The 14,426-nt window shown below is 37.6% G+C and overlaps 1 protein-coding gene across 6 annotated transcripts in view; it reads right to left on the bottom strand.

Annotated features, from left to right (window-relative positions):
* The window catches only part of VPS54, an 85,687-nt gene that overhangs the window by 45,591 nt on the left and 25,670 nt on the right, over nt 1–14,426 (bottom strand). For all 6 annotated transcript variants that reach the window (XM_088903175.1, XM_088903177.1, XM_088903176.1 and 3 more), the window contains exons 4-5: nt 14,240–14,357; nt 7,533–7,607 (exon numbers count right to left, since the gene is read on the bottom strand). In XM_088903175.1, coding sequence (XP_088759301.1) covers nt 7,533–7,607; nt 14,240–14,357 — 193 coding nt within the window. The remainder of the gene's footprint in view (nt 1–7,532; nt 7,608–14,239; nt 14,358–14,426) is intronic.

The following is a 14,426-nucleotide window of genomic DNA, read 5'->3' as shown; positions in this document are numbered from 1 at the left end:
GTGTGCTGATATCGTGTTGCTACACAAACCGTCAAGGTTGCACTTTTTCTTTGAAAAACTAAAGCTTTCACCCTTATCTCAGTCTATCCAACCCTGTTGTTAAATGAATGTTCTATATCATTCTTTTTTGCACATTTGCAATCTATATTTACTTCGATATGAGATTACATTAGTGATCTAAATTTTGAACATATTTATTTTGCATCAAAACTTGATATAGGACAGGATAGAGGTCCTACAAATTTCAGATCTGGTGGCAAGCTTTATGGGGTGAAGGAGATGTTAGGGGTGTTTAAATAAGGATGGAAAAGCAAGTACTCAGCTTTCTGTCTATCAAATAACGGGCGAGAAGTTAGGAATAGAAGGAACTCTAGTTGTAAAGTAACAGCAAAAACATAATCGCTTAGAAGAAGAAATAGGTGAGAATGAGGGAGAAAAAAAAGAGAAAAATACATGGCAACAACCATAATTCACCAAACCAAACTTTATATTGTCAAATAACTCTTCCTTAATTGCAATTATAATGACTATCTATAGACTCAACTTATGAACTCGGGATGTCCCATTACAGACTCCAATTTTAACTAGAAAACAGACCCAAATCAACTTCTAATTGCTTTAAAATTAAAGCAAATCCATAGGTAAACCCATAGGGGCGCTCCAACTTCAAAACAACTCTGACAAAACTTTAATAATCCTACTTAGACTAACTTAATGTAAGGATATCATAAATTACTAAAATAGCATATCGCAAGTTCCGTATAAATTATAAATGTGGGAATTACTATGAATAGTATGCCTAAAAGTTACCATAGTAGTAATTCTGAAATAAGAGAAATTTTCTAGAAATATTAAAAGTTTAAAACCATATTCTTAAGAGACCTACAACAATAAAAATATCCTAGCACCCAAAAATTTTAAAATCTGTGGAGTCGGATGGCTTTATGCTAGTTGAGCAGAAGCATAAAGCCATCTAGTTCATGGAAAATAAATCAGATGCAGGAATGAACCAATCTTTCTACTCAACTGTTCAGCATGTTCACATAAAGGGCAGAAGCATGAAACCATTGAATCAAGAAAGATAAGTAAGATCCAAGTATCTCTCAGTCCATAGAAAGTTGACTTGTTCATATGTCTCACATTACAAGTCTATGGGAACAAGCCTTGTTTATAGTAAAGTGATAAAATATTAAAATTGAATAAAAGAAAAGCTTTATAGTAACATGGCAGAGAGAACCATAAAAGAAAATCTTAAAAACCATCTCCTGACATCAGACTAAAAAGAAATAGAACTTTTTCGAGCCTATGTATCATATTCAATAATGCACTAGGCAGTCCATTAAGTTTATACCACATCTTCAAAGTCTGTTAGCAGCAAAACCCAATCAAAAACAAGGGATCCAACATCCACACATGACCTCTATGATTCCAAAATCTTTTTCTAATCCTTACCAGTTAACCCCCCCCCCCCCAAACCACCTAAAAAAAAAAACATTCCAGAAGATTTTTGCCTTAGGACCCCCAAAAAATAAGGCCATAAAGAATATATCTCTGGAAGAAATGGGCTGAGGGCTAGAAGATATTCGTACAAATGACTTCCTTTAAGCTCTCTAAATATCATTCTTTTAGTTCAAGGGAATATGGTACACCAACAGCAAACACACAAAGGTCATACAAACAAAATAGAAAAATCAGGAAGCAGCAACAAAAAGAACTATCCCTGCACAACAACCCTGATAGAAAAGTTGCTATGCAAAATAGACCACCACCTTTAGAAAATAGTAAACATACAGCTATTAAGAATCTATGGCAACATTACCACATCCTGTTCCCACCAAAAGCTTGCTAAATACCATCACAACATTGAAGTACTTGTTCAATTAATTAGGATCCTTTATTGCCAATCAACCACTACCAACTCCCACCAAAGGACCTTAACAGTGTTCTTAAGCCCACACCGCTGACAGCAACCAACCTAAGTCTACAAACTTCTCTGAACAGAACCTAGGATCTCAGAAATCACAACCTAAGTCTCTTGATCATGGTTCTGAACAAACCTAGGATCTCAGAAAATCTCCCCATTTTTTTGAAGATAAATAAAGAAGAAAACTTGTTCTTTTTTTTTTTTTTTTTTGATAAGTGAGAGTAGTTTTATTAATTCAAATAAAGAAAGTACAGTCAGCCTAGGAGGAGGCACAAGGTGTTACCTCCTCCAAGGACTGAAACATAAACACTAAACATACACAAGCCTGAAACACAGTTACAAGGTAGCCCAAAATAGATCTCCCCTTGATACCCCTTGCTTGGCCAGAGAATCAGCCATTGCATTTGCTGATCTGCTGACCCACTGAACCCTGACTGTCATATTTCTTGTCAGCCATTTAACTTTATTTAACAGATTCCTGTAGCCCCAACAAGCTGTTTCTGGACTTGTCAGCCAGCCCACTACTACCTTGGAATCCCATTCTACTATCAAATTGTTTACTCCAAGTTGACTGGTCATCTGTATACCTTGTACCGCTGCTAGTATCTCGGCCCTTGTACCGCTGCTATCAAATTGTTCACTCCAAGAAAACTTGTTCATTTTTTATCAATAACAAAGGCAATTTCATTAATAATGAACAGGTACAAGGAAAAAGGGGAGAGATAAAATCTCTTAACTCTCCCCAAAGAACAATCAAATTACAACATAGCCCAAAATAAATTGTCCCTCCCCCCCCCCCCTTGTCTAGCAAATGTGTCAGCAAATGCATTGGCTTCTCTTCTTTATGAAGAAAATTATTCATAACGAAATAGATGACAAGTAGTCACCCCACCTCATACAAATAGAAATACCACATAGAAATCTCCCCATTTCGCTAAGGAGCTAAGGAGCAAGACAAAATCATCATCATCAACATCACCTAAGCCTTATCCCGACTATATGGAATCAGCGACATGAATCCTGTTTCAACATTCCATTCTGTTTAGTGCCATATCCATTGCTATATTATGCTAAGAGGAAATGCAAAATAATATCAAACTTTCTTGCAAATATTTCTTGAAAGAACAAATAGCAATTGTGATTGCATTACCAAATGAGGATTCTCAACCTAATCAAAACATTATTGACAAAAAAGAAATAAGTCAAAATAACAAGTCACTGATAGCTGTGGAGATTTCCAGTGGATTAGGATAAATTGTCAACAAAAGTGATTATGAGCATTCATGGGCTGGCGGTTGATGGCTAGGACGCAGGAGTTTTGGCTCGAGCAACTAGTGCAGCACCTTGGAAAGCTATTCATGCCATCCTTCCTTTTTTCTACCCTTTGTCATGTATAACCTGTGCTCCAAGAATTTGGTAAGATTCAGGGAACATGTGTGGGTGGGGGAGGTACCACTTAAAGATCAATTCCCTTCTTTATGCTCCCTTTCTAGGTATAAAAATGAGCCAACCTCCACCTTTGTTTCCTCCTATGGTCCAAGGCCTGAGCTTAATTGGGATTTGGGGTTTAGACGGGTCTCAGAGAATCAGAGATGGATATGGTTTTGTCTTGGGTTCATTTACTTCAAAAGGTCTTCTTGGATCCTTCTAAGTTGGACTCTTGGATTTGGACCCTCTCCTCTTCTAGCTCCTTCACTTGTACCTCCTTTTTCAAAGCCCTAACACAACCTTCTCCTACTCCTGCTTATTCCTTTCCCGCTAAAGAAGTGTGGAGGAAACCGGTCCCATCTAGGGTTGGGGCACTTTGTGGGAAACAGATCTGAAAAGAATTAATACTTGTGATCAAATTCAAAGAAAGAAGCCTTTTTGGTGCTTGTCCCCTAACTGGTTTACCCTTTCTAAAGCCAATGATGAATCTTGCTTTCACTTACTAATATCCTGCCCTTTCTATTTGGAAGTATTTTCTCTCTTTATTTGGTTGCAGGTGGACTCCCCCCTTCAAGTATTCAAAGCTTCTTCAACTATAGATACTTTGAGGGTGGCTCATTGGGTAAAAACGGTGTAGATACTTGATGACATTCCCTTAGAGACCATTCTGAACAATTGGTAGGAAATAGCAGCCACAGCTCCAATCAAAATCATCGCTCAACCTTCTTGTTATCCTCCTGCAGGTTTTATCAAGCTCAACTTTGATGGCAGCAGTGAAGGTAATTTGGGGCCATCAGGGTTGGTGCCTTGGTGGCATCTTCAGATCGGAGGAAGGTTCAGTAATAGCTCTTTTTTCAGGCCAATTGGATTTGGGGATTCATTGAGAGCAGAAATTTTGGCTTTGTTAGAGGAGGTGAAAAGGGCCAAGGATTAAGAAATTGAATGTTAATAGGTTGATCATTGAAGGAGAGATTCAAAAGTGGTAATTGGCTGGTTAGGGAAGGCAAATGATGGGTTATGGACATATATCAATGAACGAAGACAATTCAAGTGGGTAACTCAGGGAATGGAAGTACGTCTGCAGTGGGTCAAAAGACGTGCCAATTCATTTGCAGATGCACCGGCCAAACAAGGGGTGGGAAGAAGTCATTTGTTTTGGGCTACATTGTAATTTTCTCATTGGGGGAGAGTTTACCTCCCCCACCATTGTATTTAAATCTTTTCTCCATTTCTCTAATGAAAGTTTTCTGTTATTGATAAAAAAAAGTTTCATTAACAGATATCATGTGTCCAGGAATTTTCCCCTGATTCCGATTGATTTTACAAATATCTTAGTAGAATTAATGAAATATCCCCACAATTTCCACATCCCTGCATGGTGAAATGCTCATTGATATCAAAATTGCAAACCATGTTCCTTTCCTTCCAGATGGCCCAAAATACGATCAGTGAGACAACTCTCCATATGGAAGAACCTTGTATGTTAGGATTCCACAATTTCCAGCAGCTGAAAAGCTAGCTAATCAACAAGGGAAAACACCACGACATTCTAAACACTCTACGGAAAAAAGCCCATAGATACATGGACAAAATGCAATGAATTAGCAAGCAATTGACTAATTCGCTTTCAGAACACAGCCAACAACTTGTGGACTTCAATGCACTTCCTCTCCTTGTCAAATTTTCAGCAGTGAGACATTTCTCCAAGCAGCGGTCCAAGCAACAAAGGATATCATGGCTGGTAAAGGGTTTGGTGAGGAAAACCAAGGGCCCTGATTTCGTTAGGTTTTACAAATATCTTAGTAAAACGTGTGAAATATCCCTAAAATTTCCACATCTCCGCATGGTGAAATGCTCATTGATTATGTTCCTTTCCTTCCACATGGCCCAAAATATGACCATGAGACAACTCCATATGGAAGAACCTTGTCTGCTAGGGTTCCACAATTTCCAGAATCTGAAGAGCTAGCTAACCAACAAGGAAGGACACCAAAACATTGTAAATAAAATAAAGAAAGAAGCCCATAGATAGATGGACAAAATGCAATGAATTAGAAAGCAATCAACTAATTCACTTTCAGAACACAGCCAACAATTGGTGGACTTCAATGCCCTTCCCCTTGTCAAATTATCAGCGGTGAGACATTTCTCCAAGCAGCAGTCCAACAAAGGATATCATGGCGGGTAAAACATGCATAGAAACGGTTTGGTGAGGAAAGCTAGGGGCAACCTAGGAGATATAAAACAAAAGAATGAAACTCTAGCGTACAGGACACTAAGATTGATCTGGTTGTTGGATGGCAAACCCACAAGACTAGAGAAGTCATCAATCTCCCAATCATGAATATCCCTTCTTAGGTGGTAATAAATCAAAAAATGTATGAATTACTATACATTTTGTAATCTATTGGGGCACTTCAAAGGAGATAAATTGAAGAAATTTTAAAGGAAAGCAATGTTCTAACAGATGGTTGGTGGCTAATATCTTCTTTTCACTGTCCAAATGATAGGTGCATCCCGAGTTTGAACTTTGAAGATGCAGATAGAGCTCTTTGTTTTTCTTTTTGGTTGAGAAAGGTAATGTAATTTGTGTTTATGTCAAAAAAATGTGTATGGTCTTCTATACAATGAGGTGCTACACATGTATATGCATTTAGGCTCAGTTTGGAAAGAGTACAAATACAAATGTTTACAGTGCAAAAACATGTATTTTCTATTTATAAACCTTGTTTTGCAGTGTACATATTTGTATTTGTACTCTTTCCAAACCGAGCCTTGGGAACCTACAGAAAAATTAACCTTCAAAAAAGAAGCAGAAAAAAGTATCTTCTTTAAATACATTGTGTACACAACCAATTCCTAAGTTGCTCAACCACTCCATTGATCACCCTTGCTTCAGACGTTGCTTTCTGCTTAAAATTATTTTTCCTCTCATAACATATGGCCCACGACAAAGATAATGGAATGGATGACCAACAGCATTTTCCTTTCTTGGACATACCCAAGACCTGTCATCCTCCCAAAAATTCTTTCACTGAATGCAGGAAGCACCATTTTAGGTTTAGAACCCTGATAAAATGATGGCATATAGTTGTATTAAAGTTTCAGTGAATAAACAAATAGTTTGGAGCCTCGACTTCCATGCTGCAGAGAGGGAATATCAAATCTAGAATGCCCTTCTTCATCAACATTTTTTAGTGAGGCATATCTCCCTGGTTACCACCCATGCAAAAAATTTCACTTTTGATGGGCTACAGACTGCAGTCTTCCATATAGCCTTGCTTGGGAAGTGCTGCCTGGATTCCCCAACTATGCCTATGCAAAAGAATTTGACAGAAAAATCCCAAGTTTGACCATTTCCAGCACCTCGAATCCTGGGGATTTAATTGCTGATTCTGAAACATAGCCAGGAGATATGTTACCATTTCTAGCTCACAATCATTAAAGCTCCTTCTAAATCAAAAGACCCATGTAGTTCTGCTAACATCCATCATATAGGAGTCCGCAACTGATGCTAATTTGTTTTCTGCCACTGTGCCACACTAAACAGAACAGGAAACATGTCCTTTAATGTTGTATGGCCACACCGTTGATCCAGCCAGAATCACACTCTGTTTCCATTTCCAACCTTAAGGCTTATTCCTTCAATGTTGCAGATAGAGTGTCATTTGATTCTAGCTTTTGGATAACTTCAGATTTGTTTAAGATCAGGTCTAGGCTACACTTTTTTGGGTACAAAAATGGACTATATAATGGAGGTTAGCCTGTTCACCAAAGCCCCCAACCCTAATGGGATTTGATCAAAGGTCCCTGCTACAACTAGCAAGAGATTTTACCAGTGATCCAGCTAACACCTTCAATTCGGATGTTGTAACTGATTATGCATAGTTCCTACTTAGAATTATGGGTCAACATAAGTCATGACAGGTATATGCCTTATATTTTCATCCTCAAAGCATGTTGTTGGAATTTAAATATCCCAATTAACTCCAAATCATGAACTATGAAACTTATTGTTCAAGTTGCTATTTCTGAAACATGGTATAAATATCCAGTAAATAATTATGTTCAATAAAAACATGAGTGTTTTTGCACATAAGGTTTTCAGGTTTGCAATCATATATCCATACCCAAAACAGCATGAAACTACCTTACGTGAAGCAACCAACAGAAGACTCACCGTTCTTAGTAATCCAATAATAAGGGGGAGAAGACGATCTCGTAAGTTATTGGTTTCTTCATCATCCAGATTAACCTATGACAAATGAAACCCAGCTATTAGTCCAATACTTAAATTCCCAGTAATCTGTCAATAGTCATGTGGTAGCTAACATGGAAAAATGTCAACGGCCAAACCATAAAAACATATATCAAATAAATGTATAAAAATTATGCTATTTTATTACTTAAGAAGTAAGGTCCTCAAATAAATAATTATTTTTTAAATCACTAACTGAAATGACTTTGCTTTATTAATAATGGGGAAATGTACAATTAACAAACCTTCCCCCAGACTCACAAAAGGCAAAAGAGAAAGAAGCACCAAAGTAACCAGATGCAATGAAGAATAAACAGCCAAGATAAAAGAAAATACAAAGAAATGATTGTCCAGAAAGAGAAAGAACACAAAACAATTCTGGCCCCCTCCTAGAAATTCTTCCAAACAGTTAGGAGATCATGGCACCCAGCCAAACAAGATGTTCAATCTAGACAGAAGTAATCTAGCATCTCTAATGTGATGTCAATTGATTGGTTAAGGGTTCAAGACTCTTCATGTATAGATCTCATTCATCCATAGATCTCATGATTCTAATCCATAGTTGTCAAAATCCTGCAATTTACAAAATAATTCATTATTCAAATCATGAAGGCCAAGGGTTTAGATTCAAAATTAAAGTCTGATTTTTTTTTTGCAAAATTCTTATGATTATTTTTTTAATCCTATGATTTAATTCATACACCTTACTATTTATATATACAATTCATGTGATTCAAATCAACTCAATCAAGACTTAGTTTCTACTTAAGGAAGACTTTTTATTATGAAGCCCTTATTAGAAAATAATCTATTTAGGTTCTTCTTTTGGCTTTTTGAAAATGGTGGAAAGCATATTGTATTATAAGAGGGAAAGGATCTCCCAACCCCCCCCCCAAAAAAAAATAAAAGAAATAAAAAAGAAAAATCCTTACAGAAAAGCATGGTGATTGCTGTGACCTTGAGCATTATGTGTGGTCCTATTTATAAATTATTGCATCAGAAAATCCACGTCAAATACAATATTATGCCACTGATTAAAGAAATGTTAATATTTAAAACCTATAAATTCCTTATAGGCTTTGGACCAAAAAAAATGAGTAGTCTCCCAATGTTGCCAATAACCAGTTCTCTATGGGAGCTTTTACCAATGGAAATTCTGTTGTTTCACTCCTGCCAACATATTGCAAGAGGAGCCAACTTCCACAAAACAACTCCCCTTTTACTGAGCACAGGTGATGGCCAAGAGGATATGAGGTCCTTCAGGGTTACCCACTGTCTTACCAAAAAGCTTTAACATATGCACCCAGGCACTGTGAGGGAAGCTACAGCGAATCAGTAGATGTGGGATTGATCTTTTCTTCTTTCCCACAAAGACTGCAAAGTTTGCCTCATTTTTCAAGTACTTAATAGTTAGGGTTCTGTTCAAGATTGCAGACCAGAGAAAAAACCACTTACTTTATCAGCATAAATAAAATCACTTTTAATGGGGCCTTAGTTTCCCATCTTGTGCCATGGCACATTAGCTCCTCTTAGTTCTATTAAGTTGTTGAAAAAGGAACTCACTAAGAATTCACGTGATTGTGTCTCCTTCCACCATAGCCTGTCATCCTCATTAGGGTTAGATTGGAACCTGTTAACAATCTCCAAAGTGTGATATCAGTTCTGGAACCTCCCAATCCTGTAGGTCTCTTCTCATGCTTGGAGACCATATGACTTGACCTGCACTGATCTCATAACAATCAATGATTCTATCATCAACCTGTCCTGCTCAGTGTTTTAAAACGCGGAGGCGCGAGGCGTTCCACTACCTAGAGGTGTGAGGCGTAATTCAGAGCGCAAGAGGTGTAAGCCTCCCGAACACAAGGAGGCGTAAGCCTCCTTAAGAGGAGGGGGTTATGAGGAGGATGAAAAGGAAGGGGGGATCTCATTTTTTCTTTATTTTTAATAAAGATCTTTTATATTAAGAAGAATAAAGATGGCCCCCCAACCGAAGGGACAGGGGGCAAACCATTTTCTTTCCCCATATGTTTTCTTCCCTTCCCTTACTTTTCTTTTCTTTCCTTTTCTCTTTTTTCTTCTCTTTCCTTTCCTTTTCTTTCCCTTTCTTTTCTTTTCCTTTCCTTTTTTTCTTTTTTCTTTTTTTTCTGTATTTTCATATCAGATGTGCATGAGGCGCAAGAGGCATACGCCTCTAGCACGCCTCATGAGAAAAGTGCAAGAGGCGTACGCCTCAGAGGTGTCAGCGCCTCTGGCATATGCCTCAGGGCGTTTCGGGAGCGCCTCGCCTGGAGGCGGCGTACGCCTCCCACGCCTTTTAAAACACTGGTCCTGCTATGTTGAACATGTGAAGGTCTGATTCCTTCAAATCTTGGATTGACACCATGCATCCTTCAAAAAAAAAGGTATCCTTGCCCTCATTGCCAGGCTTGAATCTGGTGAGTCTGAAGGATTCCTCTTAACTAGCATCACCCCTTACGATATACTGGATCCATAAGATATTTGAAGACTTTCAGTCTTCCAATCTAAAACATCACCTCCATACTTTGAATCATTTTCCTCTATGGATGATCCTCTCTCGCTTGGCTGCACCTCCAAAGCCTTCTCCCCAAGAGATCCTTATTCAACAGGTTTAGAGGCTGTTTGCCTATTCCACCCTTCCATTTAGGGATACATACTTGGAAACAGCCTCTCTTTATGTGTGGGGGTATGTACATCTGTCCCTCCCCAGACCCGGCATTGGCAGGAGCCTCGTGCACTAGGCCCTTTATTTATTCCATCCCAAAGGAAGTCATGCCTTAGCTTTACCAATTTGTTGATTACCAAGCCTAGGGCTCTAAAGAGGGAACAAAGTAAATTTGTAGATTTGACAAGGCACCTTGAATCAAAGTGACCTTCCCACCTTCAGAGAGATATGACTTCTTCCACCCTACCAGCTTCCTTCTGAATAATTCAATTATTTGATTCCATTATCTTTCGACCTGTAATTTGCTCCAGGATGCAGTCCAGAGACTTTGATGAGAGTGTTCCATACATGCACTTCAGAGTTGTTGCCAATTCACCAATATGTGGCACCTCCTGGTCCTCCCCTATCAGAATTAGTTTGTTTTTTTTTAAAGTATTAGTTTTCAGCCCTAAGACTGCTTCAAAAAATGAGTAGACACCACATCATCACATTTGATTGCTTAGCCCTGCCAAACAGGATGGAATTGTCTGCCAACTGCAATGGTTGGGCTGCCTGAATTGAATTTGAAGTCTTCAACTTAACCTCCCTCTTCTGCTCTTCTAATTAGTTACTTAAAATCTCCACCACAATAATAAATATCAATGAGATAGGAGATCATTATGGCAAAGTCCACTTTATCCTTCCAAGTAAGCTTTCAGTACTCTGTTTATAAGGATTGAGAAACAGTCTGTTACTAGACAGGCTTTTATCCACTCTCTCCATTTTATACCAAATTCCATTATTCTAAGTAGGTAGTCTAGGAAGCTCCATTTGACATGGTCATATGCCTTTTTCATGTCCAGTTTGCATATGATGCCTAGTCCTCCCAATCTGATTCATGAATCTATGCAAGAGCTCTATCCAATATTTGTCACCCATACAAAACAGGGGTGATAATCAAAAACTGAAAAACTGAACTGAACCAATGAAACCAAAACAAAAAAGTCCAGTTAACCGAATTGACTAGTATATGTAATATATATATATATATATATTACATATATTTCTAGTATTTATATTATATAATTATATACTTATTTATATCATATATTATAAATTCAAAAGAAGAACCGAACCGGTCGATCGGTTAACCGGTTGGTTTTAGGTCAGTTTTGGTATTGCTTTCCAAAAACCAGTGGTACTGGTTCGGTTCTGTCAGTGAAGTTCAAAATATAGAAGTTGAACAGATTTGTGGTGTGTCTAAGTGAGTCGACCACACCAAGAAAAGGGTATTTATATGAATGAAAAGTAAAAGGACAAATCTACCCCTAGAATACAAGAAGTATAATACACAGCAAAAGAATGAAGAAATATGTACAAGAAGAAAATTTACAATATTAACCCTCATTGTCCCTGTCTCTACACTCCTCAAACTGATGTAGATATTAACATCAGTTTTCTCATGAGAAAGGAATATCTGGATCTAGTCATAGCTTTGGTGAGGACGTCCTCCAATTGAAGGTTGGAAGATACATGAGTAAGTGAGATGCGGCAAAAAGTGAGATCCCTGATAAAGTGACAATCCACTTCAATGTGCTTCGTTCTTAAATGGAAAACAGGATTGGAAGCAATCTTGATTGCACTAAGATTATCAACAAATAGGGGCACTAGAGAAGACTGATCAAGATTGAGATCACATAGAAGAGACTGGAGCCAAATGATTTCACTGCATGCTGAAGACATGGCTTGATATTCTGCTTCTGTGGATGACTTAGAAACTATTTGCTGCTTCTTACATTTCCAGGAGATAAGAGACCCACCCAAAAAGATGCACCATCCTGTAGTGGACCATCTAGTATCTAGACAATCAGCCCCATTGGTATCAGCATAGGCTGATAACTGAAGAGACAAGGAGGAAGGAAAGAACACGCCATAAGAAGCAGTCCCCCTAACATAACAAATAATACGATGTACAGCTATCATATGAGATTGGCAAGGGCACAAAACAAACTAGCTAACTATCTAGACAGCATAAGATGTCTGGGTGTGTCATTGTGAGGTAAATAAGACTCCCCACAAGTTGACAATAGAGAGTAGCATCCTCTAAGAGTAAACTGTCAGTCATCCTTACTCAAATTGAGATTAAGTTCCAATGGTGTATCAACTGTCTTAGTATCAGTAAGATGAGCAAGCTTGACTAAGTCAGTGGCATATTTCTGTTGATTAAGAAAGTAGCCACTGGAATTGTGATGCACTTCCAAGCCTAGAAAGTATGTTATTGGTCCAAGAATTACTATGGTTTTCATAAAATGATTAAGAAACACTTTGGAGAGAAAATCAATCAAGCTTGATAAAAAAATGTTGCTGAATAATTTGCACTTTAAACACTTTTCCTGAAGATGCCGTTCCCTTTGATCCTTTGTCATGCTCCATATCTCATGATCTTTTGCTTTTTTTCTAGTGATCCACATAGCTCTAGCAATTATCCTATTGTCAGCTCCAACTAGAGATGTTGTTGGCACAAATGAGTTGCTGGTCTATCACAGAAGGAAGAATAAGGGTCCTCTAGCTAAACATTGTGACCAGTTGAGCACTTCATCAGTCTAGTTGAGGTAATCAAAACTCTAATTCTTTGATTCCCTATTTTGATTTAGACCTCCCTATTACAATAAGTAAACATGTTATTTCATGTATTATTCACCTCATTGTTATGCTTATTTCTTATTCTCATTTTTCTCCTGCCTATTATTCTTTGTCTCTACTCTTCCTTTTGATTCATTCCTTTCCAGGTATTCCTTTCTTCCCAAACTGTCCAGATCAAAGCTGCTCTTGCAATTTCTATGACATTGAATTTATGCTTGAACTCGCTCTATCATGTAATTTTGATGATCCAGAACAAGATAACAATTTAAAATGGTATCCATGCACCATTTATCATTACACAAAATAGAAATCTATATTTTTTTGCATATTTCAATATGTTTCCATCATGTCTACAATGTTTACAATAGACATTTCTGATATTTTCGCCATGCTTCCCAATTCCCATATTTTTGTCTGGTAATACAGATTTCCTATATTTGGATGACCACTATCTCCATCAACACCAACATTTTAGACTTTGGTTATGGCACATGGGGGATTGAATTGCAGTGACTTTGTATCTTGCTAAAGGAGTTGGGAGTCAAGGTCATTGCCCCTCTCAGGTTATACTATGACAATTAGATTGCTAAGTGCTAACATTCTAGTCCAACATGACAGGACTGAGCAGGTTGAGATTGACAAACATTTTTGTAAGGGAAAGAATTGTTTCTTGTCACACCATTTGGAAGACAGTTGGCAGATGTGTTTACGTAGGGGCTGTCAAGGGCAAGATTTCATTAAGTACCATGTAATCTGGGCATAATAGAATATCTATTCTCAGCTTAAGGGTCTCTCTCCCTCCCTCCCTGTCTATAAGGTTATGTCTCTTCCTGCTCTTGATCAAATTTCAATAAAGTTAGGTATTTATCCAGTCTAGCCCTCCAACCCTCCCACGACCCTGGACGGCCTGGACCATCAATTAGTAATGGTTCTTTTTTCATTAGATTTTCATTATATTGCAGAGAAACTGCTTCAAGAGAAAGATTTATCCGAATAGTTTAATTTGTTTTCATTACTTCTGTTTTTTTTTATAGATATTCGTCATTTAACAAATAGATATTCACATATAAAGTAATAAAGCAAGCTTCTGAAACTCTCTTGTATCAGAAGAAAGAATTGCCTTCAGATAAATAAGAGCATAAGGTCAATAGTTCTAGTGTAATGCCTACTTGAAGGGGGAAAAGGATTATTGAACACCATATGACCATACTGACATAAGGTGAATCAACAACTTGTATTACATATAAAAAGGGCTGCAAGATAAAAATAAAACCAAGAGCATTCAGTTCAAAAGCAGAAAAAACATAACAAGAAGGATGCTTACTTCATCATCTTTCCCATTATTGAAATTGACAACTCTTTCTTTCACCTTTGATAAAATTACCAAATCCACATCTTTTGCATCATGTACAGATGCACGCATGAACTCTGCTGAAAGAATGCTACAAGAATGAACTTCACAAGTTACAAGCTACATATATACAGTTCATGCATCTCAGTATTTTACACTA

This window comes from Nelumbo nucifera, chromosome 4, assembly GCF_055504915.1.
Source record: "Nelumbo nucifera cultivar China Antique chromosome 4, China Antique-T2T, whole genome shotgun sequence".
NCBI classification, from domain to species: domain Eukaryota; kingdom Viridiplantae; phylum Streptophyta; class Magnoliopsida; order Proteales; family Nelumbonaceae; genus Nelumbo; species Nelumbo nucifera.
Note: the sequence above shows the minus strand (reverse complement) of the source record. Positions and strands in the feature narration are given on the sequence as shown.